The sequence below is a fragment of the Piliocolobus tephrosceles genome, chromosome 7, assembly GCF_002776525.5.
Source record: "Piliocolobus tephrosceles isolate RC106 chromosome 7, ASM277652v3, whole genome shotgun sequence".
NCBI classification, from domain to species: domain Eukaryota; kingdom Metazoa; phylum Chordata; class Mammalia; order Primates; family Cercopithecidae; genus Piliocolobus; species Piliocolobus tephrosceles.
Genome location: NC_045440.1, coordinates 26,060,795 through 26,084,088, shown reverse-complemented (window position 1 = coordinate 26,084,088; position 23,294 = coordinate 26,060,795). Strand labels below are relative to the sequence as shown.

The 23,294-nt window shown below is 37.9% G+C and overlaps 1 protein-coding gene across 4 annotated transcripts; it reads left to right on the top strand.

The window, feature by feature from the left end:
* On the top strand, positions 1-22,132 carry PBK (PDZ binding kinase). Of its 4 annotated transcripts, XM_023216802.1 has the most exons (9): positions 203-290; positions 2,973-3,015; positions 4,817-4,894; positions 9,777-9,870; positions 14,413-14,555; positions 15,124-15,293; positions 16,881-17,010; positions 20,533-20,715; positions 21,529-22,132. In XM_023216802.1, exons 3-9 carry the CDS (start codon positions 4,837-4,839, stop codon positions 21,723-21,725), a joined length of 975 nt encoding a protein of 324 aa, XP_023072570.1. In that variant the 5' UTR covers positions 203-290; positions 2,973-3,015; positions 4,817-4,836; the 3' UTR covers positions 21,726-22,132. The 4 variants fall into 4 exon arrangements, with proteins under 4 accessions (XP_023072571.1, XP_023072568.1, XP_023072569.1 ...); XM_023216803.2 differs by lacking the exon at positions 2,973-3,015 and having other exon boundaries at positions 1-348; positions 20,566-20,715; XM_023216800.2 differs by lacking the exon at positions 2,973-3,015 and having other exon boundaries at positions 1-348.
* Positions 22,133-23,294: the final 1,162 nt, after the last annotated feature.

Here is a 23,294-nt window from a genome sequence, read left to right as displayed (position 1 = left end):
GGAAGGGCTGATGGTTCCTGTAAATGTTTGTGCTCCCCGCGCCTTTCCTTCCTTCCGTTGTCTTTGGCGCCTGCGGGCATTGGGAGGCCTGGGCGAGGCAGAAGGAATGGCGAATCGGCGGGGCGTGTCCTTCACGCCGCCCCGTAGCTCCGGGCTGACGCTAGCGCAGCGCGCGACCTTTTGAAAGCCTGGAGGGTTCGAATCGCAACGGCCGCTGCCGGGCGTACGTGTTGGCGCTAGAGGCCGATTCAGGGCCTCGCTGGGGGCCTCTCGGGACCAGTTTTGAAGAGGTACTTAGCCACGACTTCTCTTCACCTCCGACCTTTCCTTCCCGGGGCTGAGACTCTGGTAAGGGGAAATTTTTGCGAGCCCCGGCGGGGGCCGAGCCCGGAGCCGAGGCCTCTGCAGGGGCTTTCGTGACAGGGTAGGATCTGGTTACAGCCGAAGAAGGATTTTGGCAGCCAGCCCCTTGTGAGTCCCTGGATCGGGATAGACAGTCTGACCTCCCAACTCCCGAACCCTGCTGAGCGTGTGAGATGCAGAGGAGCTGAGAGTCATGCGGTTCACACTTGCCCTTTGCTTTCCCTTGGACGTTCTACATCTACTTTCTCTTTTCTCCTTTACTTTTTCCTCTCATTCTTTTATTTTCCCGTTTTCTGCTGCCCGTCCGCGCCTTAGCTTTGTCAGTAGTATCCAGGTATTTGTTGAGTCCCAGGGTCCCAGGCTTAGGGCCCAAAGGTCACTGACATTTTGACCTGGCAGATCTGTAGATTAGCTTGCTTGAGTGCTGCTCACCTTAATGCTGCTTCTTAAACAGTACTTGATTGTTAAAAATATCTTAAGTATTCCACAGAGTATGAGATTCTGCTCACGGTCATCCTACTGCCATTTCTAATGTATCTTCATCTAAATATTCACTGTTTTTTTAGCTGTCATCTTCATGAGAACCTTGTGATTTAGAATTAGTATGGTTATTTAACAATTAATGTTAAGAATGCATATACAATACATAACATGATCTGAGGCAGAGTTTGGGCTACTGGCCAAAAGCCATCTGTCAGTAGTTAATGCCTAAACCTGAGTGTGCAGTCGGGAAAAAAGTGGCCCTCAGACAACTGTGAAATGGATAGGACATGGTATATTGAGGTGCAAATAGCTTGGAGTAGAAGGTGGGACTCAGTCCTAAGAGAATATAATGAAATGTTAAGACTTCTGTTTAACCTAGTTGTTTTTAGACATAGGTTTTCTTGTTTTTAAACATGCTGCTTCTGAATATCAAATCCTCCGTAGACTGAGCGGGAAAAGGCAGTGAGACTTATAAGGCTCATTATAAGATTTCCAGGACACTCTATGTGTCCGGGTTTTCTGCATCCTACTTTGTTGGCACCTCCTTGGTTTTTTCCTTTCTCATGCTTGGATGCCCTAGGGCTCACCCCTCTTCTCTCTACAGTTTACTCCCTAGATGATCTTACCTAGTCTCTTGGCTTTAATAACGTCTGCGTGCTGCCATCCCACAAACTTAAATCTTCAGCTTGCATTCTAGACCCATATCCACCCATCTATTTGACTCCCCTCCACAAAACTCTCCAACAGCTTTCTGTCTCTCAGTACAAGCTGAAATCTTGACTGGGACTATAGTTGAGTAGAAGTCAGGGTCCTGTGGCTACAATGCTCTACTTGACTTGCCACTTCCTACCCCCAGCCTCCCTGACTTTGTCTCTTTCTCCCTCTTGCTAGCTCGCCTCTTGATGAAGATTTCTGCCTCAGGTCTTTGTATTTCTTGTCCTCTCTCTGGAAGACTTCCACTAGATATTTGCTTGGCTCTGCTCCCTCACTTCCTTCAAATGAGTTTCTCAAGGAGACCTCTCTTGACCACTTTAAACTCAAATATTAAGCCCCTTCCCAAGGCCTTCTGCTCCCTTCACTGATATATATTTCCCCTGAAATAGTGTACGTTTATCTTCATACTTGTTTGGGTCTAGTTTGCTGCTCTATTTCCAGAGTGTAACAGTGCACTGTTAGAGCACATGGTATGTGCTCAGTGTGTGCATACTGATTGAGTGAATGAAGAGTAGCTTCACAGAGGTAGATAGAAATCTTAGAGAAAGCTGGGTGCGGTGGCTCACGCCTGTAATCCCAGCACTTTGGGAGGCTGAGGTGGGTGGATCACCTAAGGTCAGGCGTTTGAGACTAGCCTGACCAACATGGTGAAACCCCGTCTATACTAAATACAAAAAATTAGCTGGGCATGGTGGCACATGCCTGTAATCCCAGCTACTTGGGAGGCTAAGGCAGGAGAATTGCTTGAACCTGGGAGGCGGAGGTTGCAGTGAGCCGAGATTGCACCATTTCACTCCAGCCTGGGCAACAAGAGTGAAACTGTCTCAAAAAAAAAGTCTTAGAAGATCTTTGAGGTGCCGCATCACAGCGTCCTGTGGGGAAAGATAACACAGATGGAAGAAGGGGAGTCAGAATGACATGGGGAAATTATTTCCGAAGTAGAAATACCTCCTGCAACCACTCTGCTAAATAGTTTATCCTTCCCCAAAGTTCTGAAACTGGTTTCAGAAATTCTGCAGTTCCTGCCTTCAAGTTAAATGCATCACTTCATAAAATTATTATATTCTTGACAAATACATGTAAAGGAGCTCTTCAGTACAGGTAAATCTGAAGACAATAGTGATTGTAGCTACATTTTAAACAAGATGAACAAACTTGTCATTAATAGACAGTTAAAGCTGGGCCTTTGAGATGATTTTCTTCCCCTACTACACAGTTTTTAAAAGATGCTAGTATTAAGGGCTCTATAAAAAATTTAAGCAAATCCCCCTTCTTCCCAACTTTTTGTATAGACAAATGAGCTTATAGACATGTAGGAAGAGTTTTGCTTTGTAATAAATAAATCTAATAGGAAACCTAATTTTTTAAAAAGAAATATTTTTAAAATAAAAAAATTCTTAAATATGTTACAGAAGAAAGAAAGAAACACATTGAGTTGCTTCGTTTATATATGTGGTATGTACATTTTCTTTTCTTTTGTTCTTTTTTTTTTTTTTTTTTTTGAGATGGAATCTCACTCTGTTGCCCAGGCTGGAGTGCAGTGGTGCTATCTTGGCAAACTGCAACCTCCACCTTCCAGGTTCAAGCGATTCTCCTGCCTCAGCCTCCCAAGTAGCTGGGATGACAGGTACATGCCACCACGCCTGGCTAATTTTTTTGTATTTTTAGTAGAGACGAGGTTTCGCCATGTTGGCTAGGCTGGTTTCGAACTCCTGACCTCAACTGATCCGCCTGCCTTGGCCTCCCAAAGTGCTGGGATTATAGGTGTTAGCCACCATACCTGGCCTCATTTTATTTTCATAGACAATTTTTATAACCATTTATTGAGATAATTAATGTATCATAAAAATCCATCCTTTGAAAGTGTAAAATTCAGTAGTTTCTAGTATACTCAGAGATTAATACATTAAACCATTATCTGGTTTTAGAACCTTTTCATCACCCCAGAAAGAATCCCCATACCCACTGGCAGTCATTCCACATTCTTTGTCTCCCAGCCCCTAGCAACTATTCACCTATTTTTTGTCTCCATGATTTGCCTTTTCTGGACATTTCCTAAAAATGGGATCATTGGATGGGCACAGTGGCTCATGCCTGTAATCCCAGCACTTTGGGAGGCCCAGGTGGGTGGATCACAAGGTCAGGAGTTTGAGACCAGCCTGGCCAATATGGTGAAACCCCATCTCTACCATAAAACATAAAAATTAGCCAGGCGTGGTGGTGGGTGCCGGTAGTCGCAGATACTCAGGAGGCTGAGGCAGGAGAATCGCTTGAACCTGGGAGGCAGAGGTTGCAGCGAGTCGAGATCACGCCACTGCACTACAGTCTGGGTGACACAGCGAGACTCGGTCTCAAGAAAAAAAAAATGGTATCATCATATATGTAGCCTTTATGTATCTGGCTTCTTTCATTTAGTATAATGTTTTCAAGGTTCATTCTTGTATATATTGGCACTTTATTCCTTTTTATGACTGAATATTCCATTGTACAGCTATGTCATGTATTTTGTTTATCCATTCATCATCTGATGGAGAGTTCTGTTGTTTCTACCTTTTGGCTGTTATGAAAAATGCTGCTTGCACAGTTTCCTTAGTGGCTATAAGAGACATGTTAACAACTACTCCTGGGAAGTGTGAGAGGGAGACATACTGATTACCTTGTTGTACTAGGTGATTTTTTTTTTTTTTTTTTTAGCTAAGTGCGTATATTACTTTATAATTAAAATACCCAATCACTAATATTATGACAGGGGTAAGTAATTGTACTTTTTGGTTTTAGTTTCCTCATTTTAAGTAAAATTGGATGAAATGTTTGTTGAGGTCTTTTTTAGTTCTCAAATTTTGTTTGTGATGAAATGAGTGATAATGTTATAGGTGTTTTTTGTGTGTGTGTGTGAGAGACAGAGTTTCACTCTTATTGCCCAGGCTGAAATGCAATGGCACAAACTCGGCTCACTGCAACCTCTGCCTCCCGGGTTCAAGCGATTCTCTCCTGCCTCAGCCTCCCGAGCAGCTGGGATTACAGGCATGCGCCACCACGCCTGGCTGATTTTGTATTTTTAGTAGAGACAGGGTTTCTCCATATTGGTCAGGCTGGTCTCGAACTCCCAACCTCAGATGATCCACTCACCTCAGCCTCCCAAAGTGCCGGGATTACAGGCATGAGCCACTGTGCCCAGCTATAGGTATTTTTCTTCATGAATGAGAGTTGTATTCTTTGTATTTGCTGTGTAACTTGCAATTTGTTTTCATCATAGAACTGAGAGTGGTTGTCACAATGGAAGGGATCAGTAATTTCAAGACACCATGCAAATTATCAGAAAAAAAGAAATCTGGTAAGATAGCAGATGTAAGATTTTTTTTTTACTATTACTATTGTTGTTTCTGTTAGAAATATCCTAGTAATATTTAGTTTGATTCTTTATTATCGGTCACTTAGAAACTTTAGCGTAAATCCCCTTTATGATGTTAATATTAACAAATAAGACTTATTTTATAGGCTAGGGTTTGATCATATCTGGACTAATTTTATTGACAATCTAACAGGTTTGGAGGCTCTCCCTGCTCAATAATCAACTTAGCTTGACCCATTAAGGAACTGCTTTACCTTTCTCTGTCTCATCCATATATCGCTCTTGTGAGGGAAAGATATTTTCCAAGGCAACTCAATGGACAAAGGACAATCTTTTCAACAAACACCTGGATATGTAAAAAATAAGCCTTGACCCTTAACTCCCATTATATAAAAAATAGCTAAAATTAAATTTCTAGAAAATAACATGAGAAAATACTCTGTTGTCCATTTCTAGTGACAGATTTTTCATATTGACCTTGTATCCTGCAACCATCCTAAACTCACTTATTCCATTAGCTTTTTAATAGATTGCTTAGGATATTGTATATGGTTGGTCATTTGTCGATGAATAAAGACAGTTTTACTTTGTTTCCCAGTCTGTATGGCTTTGTTTCTTTTACTTTTTTTAATTGCACTGCCTTCAGTATGTTTTTGAATAGAAACGTTAGTGGATATACTTGCCTTGTTCCCAGTGTATTATGTTAGATGTAGGTTTTTCACAAATGCCCTTTATTAGTTTGAGGAATTTTTCTTCTATTTCTAGTTATTATCGTGAGTGGGTATTGAACTTTGTAGAGCGCTTTTTCTGAATTTATTACATTTTCTTTTAAAATCTCTTAATGTGGTAAATTACGTTAATTTTCAAGTGTTAAACTGACCATTCCTTGTGTAAAGCCAGTTTGGTCATGATATATTTTATGTATTGCTTGATTTGCTGATATTGTCTATATTCATGAGGGATATTGGACTGCAGTTGTCTTTTTGGGATATCTGTCTAGTTTTAGTATTAGGTTATTCTGTATTCATAAAGTAAGGTGAGAAATGTTTCTATTTTTTTAATAGAAATATCTTTTTGTTTAACTTTATGTAGAATTGTTCTTATTCCTCCTTAAACTGGTGGAATTCACTAGTAAAGCTATCTGGGCCTGGAGTTTTCTTAGTAGGAAGATTTTAACTGTGATTTCACAGTTAATAGATATAGGGCTATTCAAGTGATCTCTTATTTTCTTTGTGAATTTTGTTAGTGTTTTTCAAGGAATTTGTCCATCACTTCTAAATTGTCAAATGTACTGGTGTAAAGTTATTCTTGATATACTCTTATTAACCTTCTAGTGTCCTTTTTTATATCTGGTACTAGTATTTTATATTTTCTTAATTTTTTTCCTTAATCAGTATGACTTGAGGTTTATGTATCTTGGTGAATGTTGCATGCACTTGAAAAGGGCATTTTTTTCTACTCTTGTTGGGCACGGTGTTCTACAAATGTCAATAGGTCAAGCTGATTGACCTGTTTGTGTTATTTTCTTCAGGTCTTCTATATCCCCACTGATATTCTGTGTACTTTTTATATTAATTACGAGAGAAGAGAGTTGAAGTTTCCAACTACAATGTGGATTTGTCGGCTTCCCCCACCCTCAATTTCTATCAGTTGTTGCTTCATGTAATTTGAAGGTTTGTGCTTTGTTATTAGGTACATACACATTTAGGATGGTTATTTCTTTTTTTTTTTTTTTTTTTTTTTTTCGAGTTTCCCTTTGTTGCCCATACTGGAGTGCAACAGTGCAATCTCGGCTAACTGCAACCTCTACCTCCTGGGCTCAAGCGATTCTGGTGCCTTGGCCTCTGAAGTAGCTGGGATTACAGGCATGCACCACCATGGCTGGCTAATTTTTGTATTTTAAGTAGAGACAGGTTTTCACCATGTTGGGCGGGCTGGTCTCAAACTCCTGGCCCCAACTGATCCACCCACCTTGGCCTCCCTTTCAAGTGCATGCAACAATCACCAAGATACATAAACCATAAATCAGATCCCAAAGTGTTGGGATTATCTTGTCTGGCCTAGGATGGTTATTTCTTTTGATGAATTTATACCTTAACTATTATGAAATACCCTTCTTAATCCTCAGTGGTACTCTTTGTTCTGAAGTCCACTTTATGTGGTAGTAATGGAGCCACTCCAGATTTATTTTGTGTTTTAATGATGTTTTTCAACCCTTTACTCTTGCCCTATTTGTGTCTTTATATTTAAATTGAGTTTATTATACATGGCATGTCTTGAGTTGTTTTTATCCATTCTGACAACTTTAATTTCCTTTAATTTGACTGTTTTGCCATTAGCTACATGTGGCTATTTAAATTTGGATACATATTAATTAGAATTAAATAAAATTACAAATTGAGTTCCTCAGTTGTATTAGCCACATTTTAAGTGCTCAGTAGCAACTGACTACCTTACTGGACAGCACAGATGTAGACATTTCCACATAGCAGCATGATGTATTGGACAGCTGTTTAGACCATTTATACTCAAAGTAATTTAATTGTCTATTGTTGGATGTAAATCTGCTGTTTTGCTATTGTCCCATAGCTCGTTGGTGATTTTTTAAAATCTTTTTCTCTCTTTGCTTCATTTTTTGATAGTTTTTGTTGCTGTGTCTTAAGATTTAGTTATCCTTCTGCTCTAAGATGATGTAATTCTTATCCATTGTATTTTTCATTCCTAAGCTTCTATTTTGTCTTTTTCTTCCTTGTTATGCTCAGACTTTCCTTTATATCATTGAGCATATTTTTAATATTTGTCTTAAGGTTCTTATCTGCTAATTTTGCCATCCCTGTCATTTTTTTTTTTTTCTTGAGATAGAATCTTGCTCTGTCACCCAGGCTGGAGTACAATGGTGTGATCTCAGCTCACTGCAACCTCCACTTCCTGGGTTCAAGTGATTTTCCTGCCTCAGCCTCCCGAGTAGCTGGGATTACAGGAATGTGCTACCACGCCTAGCTAATTTTTGTATTTTTAGTAGAGACAGGGTTTTACCATGTTGACCAGGCTGGTCTTGAACTCCTGGCCTCAAGTGATCCGCCTGCCTTGGTCTCCCAAAGTGTTGGGATTACAGGCGTGAGCCACTACGCTTGGCCTCCTGTTATCTTATGGTATGTTTCTATCGATTTTTTTTTTTTTTTTTTGAGATGGAATCTTACCCTGTGGCCCAGGCTGGAGTGCAATGGCACGATCTCGGCTCACTGCAACCTCTACCTCCCAGGTTCACGCCATTCTTCTGCCATAGCCTCCTGAGTAGCTGGGATTACAGGTGCCCACCACCACTTCCGGCTAATTTTTTGCATCTTTAGTAGAGACGGAGTTTCACCATGTTGGCCAGGCTGGTCTCGAACTCCTGACCTGGTGATCTGTCTGCCTTGGCCTCCCAAAGTGCTGGGATTACAGGCATGAGCCACCACGCTGGGCCTCTATTGATTTTTCTCCTTGTATGGGTCATATTTTCTTGCTGCTTTCATGCCTGGTACTTTTTGATTGGGTGGTAGATATTCTGCATTGTCTAATACTGGATTTTGTTATTCCTTTAAAAAGGGTTTGATTTAGTTATGGTCTGAGGTTAAGTTACCTGCATATTAGCTTGTTCCTTTTGAGACTGGCTTTTAAGCTTTGTTATGAATGTTTATCTGGGGCTAAAATCTAGCTGTACTATCTAGTTGTGACCCTTTAGAGGACTTTACTATGTGTTACAGGGTTACCATCCTCTGGCTTATGGTGACATGAAGTGTTCCTAGACCTGTATGATCTCTGGTAATTGTTGAGCCAATTGCTTTCCTCTGGTGCTTTCCCAGCTTTGGGGCATCTACACATTGTTAAGTGCGGATAAGTACTTGGCCAAACACTCAAAGGGAGACTGTTCAGATCTTTGAAGTGCTCTCTTTGGAGCTCTCTTTAGTTCTCTGCTCCACAAATTCTAGCCACCTAGTCCTTCTTGACCTCTGATCTCTCTCTCAATGTGACAGGACTGCTGGATTATGTAACCTCTGTCCTGCAGTCTGGAAACTGCCTTCAAGCAGTAAGTTAGGGCAGTGATAGGGCTCATCTCATTTGTTTCTCTTCTCTCAGAGATCACAGCGCTGCTCTACCTATTGTCAAGTGTCTGAAAACAATTATATTTTGTCTAGTTTTCTAGTTCATGGCGAGATGGTAACTCTAGGAACAGTTAATTGTCGGGGGTAGTTAATTATTTTTCATGAGCAGAAGCAGAACTCCATCTTTTCATCTTTTTTTTTTTTTTTTGATTGAGACTGTGTCTTGCTCTGTCACCCAGGCTGGAATATAGTGGCATGAACACGGCTCACTGTACCTGTAACCTCCTGGGCTCAGGTGTTTCTCCCAAGTAGCTGAGACCACCAGTGTGTGCCATCATGCCTGGCTAATTAAAAAAAAATTTTTTTTTTTGTAGAGATGGAGTCTCTTTACGTTGCCCAAGCTGGTCTCAAACTACTGGACTCAAGTGATCCTCCTGGCCTGGACTCCAAAAGTGTTGAGATTATAGGCATGAGCCACCATATCCAATCCCTTTATCTTTTAACAATGTTTTAAAAATGTGAAAACAGTTCGTAGGTTGTAGACCATACAAAAACAGGGCATTTCCCAACCTCTGCTTCAGAGTTACTGTAGGATGAAACTCTAAAAGTAGACTTGGTCAAAGGGTACCCATTTAAAATTAGGATATATGTTGTCAAATTGCTCTCCAAAAAGACTGTGCCAATTAATACTCTTGGCAGTAGTATATTGAGAATGTTAAGAGGTTTTGTTTATTTTTTATTTTTTTATTAATTTTATTTTTTATTTCTCTGACATTTAGTATTATGTTCAACTCCAACTATAAATATCCCGGCCTCTCCGTTTATGCAGAAGCTTGGCTTTGGTACTGGGGTAAATGTTTACCTTATGAAAAGGTAAGTATAAGAGTTCAGATTAACATTTTTACATGTAACTATAATTCTACTGATACTTGGAGACAAAAAAGTAGTATGAAAATTCCAGTATTTAGATTCGGTGTCTGTTCCTGATCCTGGTTGACGGCTGTATTCCAGTCCCTAGACCCTTTCATAACTTTGCCAGTAGCTCTGCCTCTGCTTTTCTCCTAGATTCCTCCTGATATGTTATTAAAGGGGAAGTCATTTACTTTTTAATTTTTCATTGGCTTCCATAGGAAGAGGAAGTGGCAAGGGAAAGGGTACCTTTGTGGTAAACCAGATTCTTCATGAGAAGACCTCAGAGAGGAAGCCAGTGTTGGGTGATGTCAGTAACTGCTGTCTCTTCTGCAGCATTGCCCTCCTAAGATACTCTCTTCTAAAAGAAGTAAAAGGTTTATAGCATTGTTATTAAGAAGGGTAAATACATGATTTTAAAGTAGGAATATTGTGTTAAAAGAAAAATGAAATAATTGAACAAGTATTTCTGCCAATATAGCTGTCAACAAAGTGTTTTTTACATTTTTTTTTTATTATTCGTATATTTTTTTGAAACAGTCTCTGTTACCTAGGTTGGAGTGCAGTGGCGATTCTCCTGCCTCAGCCTCCTGAATAGCTGGGATTACAGGTGTGCACCATCACACCTAGCTAATTTTTGTGTTTTTAGTAGAGACAGGGTTTTGCTATGTTGGCCAGGCTGGTCTCGAACTCCTGGCCTCAAGCGATCTGCCCACCTTGGCCTCCCAAAATGCTGGGATTACAGGCGTGAGCCACCATGCCCAGCCCATAATTACTTCTTTTAATCATTATTCTGTACCTAGTTTCATGTTTATTAAGTGGTAAAAAACTAATATATATTCCTTAATGCATTCTTGAAATCAGTCTGACTAGTCCAACCCTCAGTATCTTAGCTTCATCCAGGTTTACATTGTTTCCAGGTAGAAATGCTTTCTTTAATAAGAGGCTAATTAAGACTAATTTAGTAATTATATACAATGGGTATTCCTGAAGCATTTTTGCAGTTTAAACACTTTTTTTGTATGTTTGTGTGGTATTAATTTGTTTTCTAATTTGTTTTTTAGTGTTAACTTCTATTTTGAAAGATCTCATAGATTTATGGCTAGTTTCATTTTTTCCCCCTTTTAAAAAAAACTTTTTAAATGTAAAGTGTTTTTAACAAAGCTTACTGTATGTGGTTTAGTCAAAAAGCTTCAAATAGCTGATCTTGAAGAACAGCAGTGCCTGCCTTACCCTACCACTCCTCATGGTTCAGCCCTATCAACCTGGGATGTCTTTTATCCATAACCTGCAAATTTCCTGTGCTTCTCTGCTGAATTAGATCCTGTGTTTTTCTCTATCTTGTGTCTTATTATTTCTTAATTTACATCCTGTTTTCATTTAGGACATCTTGTAGCTCCCCATGAATCAGTGCACAGAAGATATATTTTTTGAGAATTTGCATTTCCAAAAATGTTTTCATTTTACTCATACTCGAATGGCCCTTTTTGGTTTTCTAGGTTACGATTTTCATTTGGAAACAATTTCCCTCCAGAATTTTGAGAATATCAGTCACTGACAGTTTTTTTTTAGCTTACACTGTTGTTGTTGACAATTATGAAGCCTTTTTGACTGCTGATTCTTCATATGTAATCCGTTTTATGTTATCTGTCCCTCCCACTGTCCTGGATCCTGGTAGGATCTTCTGTGTGTTGCTAGCATTTTGAAATTTCACAATGACATTAGTGGATATGGGGCTCTTGGAATCTGAATAGTTCCTGTTCTTCAATTTTTGAGACATTATTTTAAAAATTACTTGGTTGATTTTCACTCCTATTTTTCTCTGTTCTCCATCTGGAATCCTATTATTTCAATTTTGAACTTACTGATTTCTCATCTACCTCTCTTTTGCTTGGTTTTCTTATTTGCTATCTTCTCGGTTTTCTGAGATTTCCCCAGCTTTATCTTTCAACACTTCTACTGAGTTTTTATCTTGTTTTACATTAATTGTCCTTTTTAGAAAAAAGCACCTTTAGTCTTTTGGAGTGCTAGAAATGTTCAGTATCTAGGTGTTGATAACACAGGTATATGCACATGTACCTGTTCATTGAGCACTTAGTATGCATATGGTGATTAATTGTTACCCTGCTTCTGTATTACAGGTTCTCAACTGACAGTAAACCTCAGGCTGAAGACTTGTTTTATACCTTCCAAAGCTAGTCTACCATCTTTAGAAGCTGGGGATGGGGGATGGGCAGCTAGTACAGAATTAAGGAAGATATCTAGGAGTCCACCTGTTTTTTACCATTATTATTTAGAGACAGGGTCTCATTTTGTTGCCCAGGCTGGAGTGCAGTGGTGCCATGATAGCTCACTGCAGCCTCAAACTCCTTGGTTTGAGCAATCCTCCTTCCTCAGCCTCCCAAGTAGCTGTACTACAGGTGTGGGCCACCACATGTGGGTTTTAAAAGTTTTTTGTAGAGAAGGGGTCTCACTGTATTGCCTACGCTGGTCTCAAACTCCTGGTCTCAAGTCATCCTCCTGACTTGGCCTCCCAAAGTGTTGTGATTACAGTTGTGTGCTACCCCTTCCAGCCCTACTTGCTTTTTAAATAACTTGCAAGCAGTTAATTGGCGCTAAGTCAGTTACTTTCATCTGCTTTCCAGCTTCTGAAATTTTGTTGCTGTTGTCTCCTCTGCTGTTATTTCCATTCTTGCTGGCTGGTATGTCTTAAAATATCCATTTGCTATTATTTTAGTGGGCTTGGAAAGGATAAAAACAATGTGTACGTTTAAGCTGCAATTTTAACCCAGAAGTCTATATTTTTTTGTTAAATCAAGTTTGCATTCCTTGGTTAAATCCAACATAGTTTTGATGTAGTAGTATTTTTAAATAAACTGATGGATTCAGTTGGCTAATATTAAAGTTTGTTTCAATTTTTATATCTAAGTGAGGTTGGCTTGTGGTTTTCCTTTTTCTACTGTCCCTTTTTATTTTTTGAAATTAAAGTTATATGAGACTCATAGTCCCTTTTCTGTTCCCTGTGGAAACAGTTTATATAAGACTGAATGGTAAATTCTTTGAAAGCTTAGTAAACTCACCTGTAAAATTATCTACACTTTGTATTTCTAGTAGGAACATTTTAAACTGGTGATTAAATTTATTCATCAGTTTTCTTAGATTTCTCTAAGTCTTTGTCCATTTTGTCTTAAATGATTGCATAAAGCTTTTATTATTTACTTATATATTTTTTTCTCTTGTATCTGTAGTTTTATTTCCATTTTTATTTGTGATATTATCTTTTTCTTGTGTAATCTCATCAGAAACTTGCCTTTTTTTCTATTAGTCTTTTAATGAAAATCTTTTTTGCATGGTCGAGTATTCAGATTTCATAAATCTATTCTTATTCTATAGATTAGAATATGTTATGGAAAAGGTGAAGATTGACTTGTTTACTAAATTCTAAACTTTCAAGAGCTAAACTTTCAACCCTTAAAACTTGAAAAATATATTTTTCATAATAAAATGATATGCAGATGCTCATCATTATCCTCAAATGCTGCTGTTATCTAAAACTGGAGGTTTAAGAATAGTTTAGATCAACTTACGGATGATAGATGTGCATGAATTAAGAAATCTTGTGATCCTTTTAATATAGGTTTTTTGATTAAACAAAAAAGGTTCTGCAGTCATAGAGCTATGCCTGTGACAGAGTGCAAAGCTAAATAGATCTATGGTTCAATCTCTTGTTTTGTGTTCTTACCATTAAACTTTCTGTCTTAAACTTCTGAGGCTCTTTCACTAGGTTTTGTGCTGTTATGCTGCATATACTTAAGTATTTTGTGATTTGCTGTACTCATAAATATCTACCACCTCAGGTAAATCTTTCCCTGACTTTACCTGTTTATTTAGGCCTTAAAACATTTATACCTTAGATATTTCTAAAATGGCTGAATCTTCCTAGAAAATATAAAGTTTAAATTTTTCTCATTTGTATGTTCATCATTATCTCCTTAAGCACATATCTTTGAGCATGTGGTAAAAGGTATAAGGTGAATTGGTCAGTGTGTAGTGGAGCAAGAACAGCATGCTGTTCTTTGGATGATGATATATGGGCAAAATGTTGATTATCTCTTCTTTAAATTTCCTAATTTTTTTCTTTAGCATCCGATAACTCATCTCTGATACATATAATTAAAATATTTAATAAGTAGTAGTCCGACATGCTCAAATGGAAAAATTGGAAAGTAACAATTTTCAGGTTTAAAGTTTGTAACATTCCATCTTTACCCTTCAAGTTCCTTTTATCCTCTCCCTTCCACTGTATAGATAGTAAGACTTGTCTATTAGACCTTATCTCCCAATTGAAATGGAAATGTAGCAGAGGTGTTCATAATCCAAAATATCTTACATACTGTTTTTTAAAACAAATTTCTTTCAATTTTTTTCCCAAAAATTTGGAAGTCATTTAAAAAAGTATTGTGGTTGTATTGTTTTCTATCCTTTTTAAATGAATTGTTTTCTTAGATCTCCAAGAGGTTTGTCTCATTCTCCTTGGGCTGTAAAAAAGATTAATCCTATATGTAATGATCATTATCGAAGTGTGTATCAAAAGAGACTAATGGATGAAGCTAAGATTTTGAAAAGCCTTCATCATCCAAACATTGTTGGTAAGTTTAAATTTGGTAGTCATGTCTGGTATATTATTTTGTTTATTCAGAAAAAGGTTATATGCTCTCTTAACTGGTCTCACTAATAGAAATGAAGAGGATGGGACTGGATATTTAATGGGAATCAAATTAATGTGATTGGTCTAAAATAAAAATTTGCATATAATATTTTTTGATGCCTAAGTATATATTTAAACTTCATGGGAATAGATAAAATTATGTTGCTAGTTCTATGAAGATTTTAGGAATATAAAATGATCTTCATTTAGATAATTTAAATCCATTTAGGTAATTTCTTGGATTTTGTTTTTCATTTTTAATACAAGTAGGGCTGGCGAAACCATTATATTTAGGGAAGCAAAGGAAAGTAAAAGTATTTTAATTTGTGGTACTACTGGCAAACACTGAAGGCATTTTAAATGAGATCTACTGAATTAGTCTTGTATATAGTAGCTGTTTAATTATATATTTGTGTTAGTCCAGTTCCATGTTTTCAATCACATTACTATAAAGGACTTCAATATTATTGTTCTCTATATTAGTGAAGAAATGTCATGTTTTCTTTAAGGTTATCGTGCTTTTACTGAAGCCAGTGATGGCAGTCTGTGTCTTGCTATGGAATATGGAGGTGAAAAGTCTTTAAATGACTTAATAGAAGAACGATATAAAGCCAGCCGAGATCCTTTTCCAGCAGCCATAATTTTAAAAGTTGCTTTGAATATGGCAAGAGGGTTAAAGGTAACTATGCCATTATATTTTAAATGACTTCTGTTTTTGTTCATATTTTAAATGAACAAATAATCACTTCGCAGGACATCTTTGAATGCGGATGGATATTGTTACTTGTCAGTTCCAAAAAGGGGTTAGTGGAAAACAAAATAGAGGCTTACATTTCTGCTTCCAAATTACATTCATGTGTAGCTTAATATGTTCTGAGAAATGTGTCATTTGGCAGTTTCATCACTGTGTGATGCGGACATCATAGAGTATACTTACACATACCTGGATGGTAGAGCCAGTTACACACCTGAGCTATGTGGTATATATAGCCCAGTTCTCCTAGGCCGCAAACCTGTATAGAATGATATGCTACTGAATACTATAGGCAACTGTAATACAGTGGTAAGTACTGTGTGACTAAACATATCAAAACATAGAAAAGGCAAAATCAAAATAAGATATTATAATCTTATGGGACCACCGTTGTATATGTTGTCCATCATCAAAACATCCTTATACGTACATGTGGCCCTAGTCATTCATTGTCCCACATGGTCTCAACAATTTATGTATGCTTCACTGAAGATTCCAAAATTATTTCTAAAAATTACTAGACTAGCCTCAAAATTGTGGTATCTTTTGAAATCTGCAGTTGTATCTTCTGATACAACTTACCAAGTTAACTAATTAATAAGTAAACTTAGAAACTACAAGTATATATACATACTTATATAGTTAACTTGGCTGGGCATGGTGGCTCACGCCTGTAATCCCAGCACTTTGGGAGGCCAAGGCGGGCAGATCACGAGGGCAGGAATTCGAGACCAGCCTGGCCAACACAGTGAAACCCCATCTGTACTAAAAATACAAAAACGAGCCGGGCATGTTGGCGGGCGCCTGTAATCCCAGCTACTCCGGAGGCTGAGGCAGGAGAATCGCTTGAACTTGGGAGGCAGATGTTGCAGTAAGCCGAGATCATGTCACTGCACTCCAGCCTGGGCAACAAGAGCAAGACTCTTATCTTGGGAAAAAAGTTAACATAATTATTTATTTTATAAGTATAAAAGGTTAGTGGGAGTATCTATTTCTAAAACTTTTAGACTTCTGGTCCGTATGGCAGACTGAGATAACATGGGATGTTCCCTTCTCTTGTTTCAAATAATCTGAAATGCTGGGCCAGGCACAGTGGCTCACACCTGTAATCCCAGCTCTTTAGGAGACTGAGGCGGGTGGATCACTTGAAGCCAGGAGTTCGAGACAGACCAGCCTGGTCAACATGGTGAAACCTTGTCTTTAATAAAATACAAAAATTAGCCGGGCATGGTGGCACCCACCTGTAGTCCCAGCTACTTGGGAGGCTGAGGCAGGAAAATCGCTTGAACCCGGGAGGCGGAGGTTGCAGTGAGCCAAGATCGTGCCACTGCACTCCAGCCTGGGCAACAGAGTGAGACTCCGTCTCAAAAAAAAAAAATAAGGTTGAAATGCTGGACAAATTTAAGCCTAGAGTTTAGGAAGGGAGTTCAAGTAGTTATATTTGGAGGTTATCACATTTTTTTTATTAGTTTGTGTTTCTGCTCATATGTGTTAAATTTTTTACTATTTTAGTATCTGCACCAAGAAAAGAAACTGCTTCATGGAGACATAAAGTCTTCAAATGTTGTAATTAAAGGAGATTTTGAAACAATTAAAATCTGTGATGTAGGAGTCTCTCTACCACTGGATGAAAATATGACTGGTAAGTTGTACTCTTAAGTTTTAAAATTTTGTTTTTAATACAGTGTTTACATTTTTAAATATGTAAGTCCACATGGATCAAAAATCAAAAACTATTTTTAAAAAGTATATGGTAAAAAGTCCCCTTTTTTCTCTCTCCCAGTCAGCCTGCAGTCTTCTCCCTTGCCACATGTACAGTATAAATTACTGTATTATTATTATTAGTAGTATTAGTATATATTTTAACTGGAGTTATCTTTGGGAAAGATTTGTAACTGGATTGGGATCTTTAAGCAGGAAAGCATCTGGGAATAGAAAGTAAAATTTAGTAAGGTTGTGTAAAGCGGTTTATTTAGCATCAGTAAAGTGACAAGATTTAGGAAACTGGTAGAAGAAACTGGAATGAAGCAGAAAAGAGGCATGCTAATGAAGGCTGGTGTTTGGCTCTTTGCCCTTTCTTCTCTATTGTATATACTACTGATCACTGACTTCACAGGGAATTTAAGATATGTTCTTGGTGAGAAACAAGAGCCAGCCTCAAGAGAAAGCCTCTGCTTGCAACATATTATTTAGTAAATAATACTTAAATGTGTCTCTTTAGATGAACAGAAGTTAAACGAATGGTTAATAAATGCTGTTTAGAACATATAACTACTTTGATATCAGAGCATAACTCTGATATCAAAACCTGACATATTGTGGGACATCCCATTGATCTTGATGTGATTATTATGAACTGCATGCCTGTATCAAAATATCTCATTAACACATAAACATATACACCTGCTGTGTACCCAGAAACATAAACTGACATTAAAAATTCATAGTCCAATACCCTTCACAAACATAGATATCAAAATCCTTAACAAAATATTAGCAAATTCAGTCTAATACTACATAAAGACACTACATCTTGACCAACTAGGACTTACTCCAGGAAGGAAAAGTTGTAACAATCAAGTATCAGTGTCCTCACTGTTCTGTATGTTAGGTCACCAGAACTTACTCATCCTGCCTAATGGAAGCTTTGTGCCCTTTGTTAACAATACTGTATACTTGAGATTTGCTGAGAGTAGATCTTGAATATTCTCACACACAAAAAGGAAAATGGTAACTATATGAGGTGATAGATATGTTAATTAGCTTGATCGTGGCCATCAGGTCACATTGTTTACGTATATCAAACATCAAGTTGTATACCTTAAACATATAATTTTTGTCAATTATACCTCAAAGCTGGGAGGGGGGAGTCAATATAATTCACCATATTAACAGATTTTTTTAATTATACTTTAAGTTCTAGGGGACATGTGCACAATGTGCAGGTTACATAAGTATACATGTACCCTGTTGGTTTGCTACACCCATTAACTTGTCATTTACATTAGGTATTTCTCCTAATGCTATCCCTCCACCTGTCCCCCACCCCACGACAGGCCCTAGGGTGTGATGTTGCCCGCCCTGTGTCCAAGTGTTCTCATTGTTCAGTTCCCACCTGAGTGAGAACCTGCTGTGTTTGGTTTTCTGTCCTTCTGATAGTTTGCTGAGAATGATGGTTTCCAGCTGCATCCATGTCCCTGCAAAGGACATGAACTCATCCTTTTTTATGGCTGCATAGTATTCCATGGTGTATATGTGCCACATTTTCTTAACTCAGTCTATCATTGATGGACATTTGGGTTGGTTCCAAGTCTTTGCTATTGTGAATAGTGCCACAATAAACAGCATGATTTATAATCCTTTGGGTATATACCCAGTAATGAGATTGCTGGGTCAAATGGTATTTCTAGTTCTAGATCCTTGAGGGATCGCCACACTGTCTTACACAATGGTTGAACTAGTTTACACTCCCACCAACAGTGTAAAAACATTCCTATTTCTCCACATCTTCTTCAGCATCTGTTGTTTCCTGACTTTTTAATGATTGCCATTCTAACTGGTGTGAGATGGTATCTCATTGTGGTTTTGATTTGCATTTCTTTGATGGCCAGTGATGAGCATTTTTTCATGTGTCTGTTGGCTGCATAAATGTCTTCTTTTGAGAAGTGTCTGTTCATGTCCTTTGCCTTTTTGATGGTTTTTTTTTCTTGTAAATTTCTTTGTAGATTCCAGATATTAGCCCTTTGTCAGATGCATAGATTGCAAAAACGTTCTCCCATTCTATAGGCTGCCTGTTCACTTTGACGGTAGTTTATTTTGCTGTACAGAAGCTCTTTAATTAGATCCCATTTGCCTATTTTGGCTTTTGTTGCCATTGCTTTTGGTGTGTTAGTCATGAAGTCCTTGCCCATGCCTATGTCCTGAATAGTATTGCCTAGGTTTTCTTCTAGGGTTTTTATGGATTTAGGTCTAACATTTAAGTCTTTAATCAAATATGAAAACTACATATCATCTCAATAGATGCAGAAAAAGTGTTTGCAAAACCCAACATCCATTTTTGATTTAAAAAAAGATTAACCTCTCAGCTAACTAGAAATAGAAGAGATCTTAGCTTGAGAAAGGCTGTCTACAAGAAAAACCTGCAGGTGTCATACTGAAGTAGGGAACAAGGCCAGGATGCCTGTTCTTGCCAGTGTTATTTAACAGTCCTATAGCCCTAGCCACTAAAATAAGGAAAGAAAATGGAGAAGGCAAAATTGGAAAGGAAACAAACTGTCCTTGTTTCCAGTTGATATGTTGTTTAGGTAGAAAAAATCCCAAGGAATCTATAAAACAGCTATAGTAAAGTTAGTGATTACATTTCTGTGTATTAGCAATAATAATTGAAAATGGAATTGTTTAAAATCTATTTACAAGTACCAAAACCCAAAATATTTCAGAATAAATCTAACCAAAAAAGTCTAAGTCCTCTGTAATGAATATTATAAAGTATCACTGAGAAAATTCAGTAAGATATAACTAAGTGGAGAAATATATGACTGTGGTTTGGAAGACTCAATACCATTAAGATATTAATGCTTACCAAATTGATCTAGAGAGTCAGTTCAATCCTAATGAGAATTCTATCCGGCTTTTTCATTGAAATTGACAAGTTGACTAAAATTTAAATGGAAATGTGAGTGGACCTATTTTTCTTGGGCTTTAAAAAAGAGCCAGTGTGTGATTTCTCCCTTTCCCTTGACATAGCAATTCATGGAAGCATAGAAATGGTACTTCTCTCAGCCTAATATTGTTCACAAACTGAAGAAATTCAGGTCTAGAAGTGATCTGCTCAAGGTCACGCAGCTTGTACATGTCTTTGAACCAACCCAAGCAAGGCAGTCTGGCTCCAGAGTCTGTAATCTCAACATCCACATTCTATATTCCTACTAATTTCTAAAAGAATTGCTGTTTCTCTACATACCTGCCAACTGACCAGCTTCTGGAATATTTACCAACCTGAAAGGTAGAAAGTAATCCTTATTGAGGTTGAGTGTATTTTCACATTTACTGCTTATACTGATTAACCTGTGAACTACTTGTTCAAATCATTTGCCCATTTCCCTCTGGGTTGCTTGCCTTTTTGTGATTTGTAGCGCCTGCCTTCATAACCATCTTGTTTCAGTGACTGACCCTGAGGCTTGTTACATTGGCACAGAGCCATGGAAACCCAAAGAAGCTCTGGAGGAGAATGGTGTTATTACTGACAAGGCAGACATATTTGCCTTTGGCCTTACTCTGTGGGAAATGATGACTTTATTGATTCCACACGTTAATCTTTCAAATGATGATGATGATGATGATGAAGGTATGAATACAATTTCTAACATAAATCCCAGTCTCTTCATCATTCACACTAAAGATTAGTTTAGGCCGGGCGCGGTGGCTCAAGCCTGTAATCCCAGCACTTTGGGAGGCCGAGACGGGCGGATCACGAGGTCAGGAGATCGAGACCATCCTGGCTAACCTGGTGAAACCCCGTCTCTACTAAAAATACAAAAAACTAGCCGGGCGAGGTGGCGGCGCCTGTAGTCCCAGCTACTCGGGAGGCTGAGGCAGGAGAATGGCGTGCACCTGGGAGGCGGAGCTTGCAGTGAGCTGAGATCCGGCCACTGCACTCCAGCCTGGGTGACAGAGCAAGACTCCGTCTCAAAAAAAAAAAAAAGATTAGTTTATATAATTTTTATCTTTCTGTTAAAACTTAAAATAGCAAGTTATCAGATCTTTAGTTGTGTAATTTCTAAGATATGTGTTAGTACTGATGACTGATTTGGTACCACCAAGGTTTAATCTCACAAAAATGAGACATAGATTGAGAATAGGGGGAAAAATTGAGGCTATCCAGAGAAGCAAAAAATTGACTTAAAAATTCTCCTTACCTGAGAAAATGACTGGAAAGCTATCATAGGAAGGGTGGTAGTAGGGGTCGATAACCTATAAATCCAAGACTAAAGCCAATCTACTTGATAGCAGGACAACTGAAGACATTTCCATTCTGTCCAAGGCAGAATGGAAAGCATACTGGACCGTAAATTCTTGTTTCAGGAGAAGGGTGAGCTATTAAACTTTTCCATGACATAAAGTGATTTTGTTTATTGTTTCAATCTCTAACTCCTTCAAGATAAAACTTTTGATGAAAGTGATTTTGATGATGAAGCATACTATGCAGCCTTGGGAACTAGGCCACCTATTAATATGGAAGAACTCAATGAATCATACCAGAAAGTAATTGAACTCTTTTCTGTATGCACTAATGAAGACCCTAAAGATCGTCCTTCTGCTGCACACATTGTTGAAGCTCTGGAAACAGATGTCTAGTGATCACCTCAGCTGAAGTGTGGCTTGCGTAAATAACTTATTCCAAAACATTTATATAGTTACTAACAGTAGTTATTAGACTCTAAAATTGGCATATTTGAGGACCATAGTTTCTTGTTAACATGTGGATAACTATTTCCAATATGAAATATGCTTATGTTGGCTATAAGCACTTGGAATTGTACTGGGTTTTCTATAAAGTATTAGAAACTAGCTACATAAGTACTTTGATACTGCTCATGGTAACTTAAAACACTAGCAGTAAAACGCTGTAAACTGTGTCTAACATTAATTTAACGACCATTACTTTTATTAATGATCTTGCTTATTCTCTATTTTAATGGATCTACTGAAATTAGCACTTTGTACAGTACAAAATAAAGTCTACATTTGTTTAAAACACTGAACCTTTTGCTGATGTGTTTATCAAATGATAACTGGAAGCTGAGGAGAACATGCCTCAAAAAGAATAGCTCCTTGGATACTTCAGACTCTGGTTACAGCTTATCTTGAGCTCTTGGATCTCCTCAGATCTTTTTTGCTTTAATTTATTAAACGTATTTTCCATACTGAGTTTAAAATTTATTAATTTGTACCTTAAGCATTTCCCAGCTGTGTAAAAGCGATAAAACTCAAATAGAATGATATAGAATAAAGGACACTTTGGGCACCATAGGGTGTCTCAGCATTATTTTATACTTCATTGATTTGAGTGTTGTCATTAAACTTGAGTGAATAATGTGAGTAGGTTTCTTTCCCTCTCTTGGCCTTATTTATTTTGCTTATCTGTAAAGTGTTTTGGATCAGTAGTTTCTGTGAGCCACAGAGTCCTCTAGGAATTTTCTAAATTACTGAATTGCCAGTGTAGGTGGTATACCTAGATTTGGGTGTAGACAGAATTTTAAAAATTACCGACACAGGGGGTTCTTAGAAACATTAGGAACAACTGCACTCTGAACTTTAAAAATGCCTAGAAATCACTGAAGGCCTTTTGGTATAAGATTGTACCAAGCAATAGGACACAGATCATTAGTTTGCATATATTCCATCAAAATATTAATGTGACAAGTAAACTGGAAGTTGTCTTAATCTGTAGAAAAACAAATGTATAATTTTGCATCCTGATATTCAATAGGGTCTCTTATCCTCACTCTGACATGTGTCACTCTTCTTTGCCAAGCCAACAGAGCAGCTTCTCCAGGCCATTCTTTTCCTAGCAGTAATAGCAGTTCCTGCTTATAAGACAAAGCAGGAACTGGATCTTTCTTGAATTGGCTCTTTAACACATAAGCCATTGCTTTTGAGAAATTTGTTTCTAGTTCCTACAGCTGGGGTATCTAATAGGAATAAAGTAATACCAAGGACAAGGCCAGCAAATTCACAGCCCTTGTCTATGGTAGACATTATAAAATACTCCCAGCATGCACTGCCCCTTGAGTCTGGTGAGGTCCTAGAAATCCTCAACACAAGATTGCAGATAATCTGCTACCAACTGGGAGAAATTTTTGTAGTCTTTTTCTAGAATTTGCTCTTTAAATCTCACATGTTATCTTTTTGGACATTTGTCTC

Excerpts from the sequence above, each read along its gene's own strand:
- PBK (XM_023216800.2), top strand. The coding sequence starts at position 4,837 with ATGGAAGGGATCAGTAATTTCAAGACACCATGCAAATTATCAGAAAAA. Across the intron at positions 4,895-9,776 it reads ATCAGAAAAAAAGAAATCTG|TATTATGTTCAACTCCAACT; the intron begins GTAAGATAGCAG and ends TCTGACATTTAG. Across the intron at positions 17,011-20,532 it reads ACTGGATGAAAATATGACTG|TGACTGACCCTGAGGCTTGT; the intron begins GTAAGTTGTACT and ends ATCTTGTTTCAG.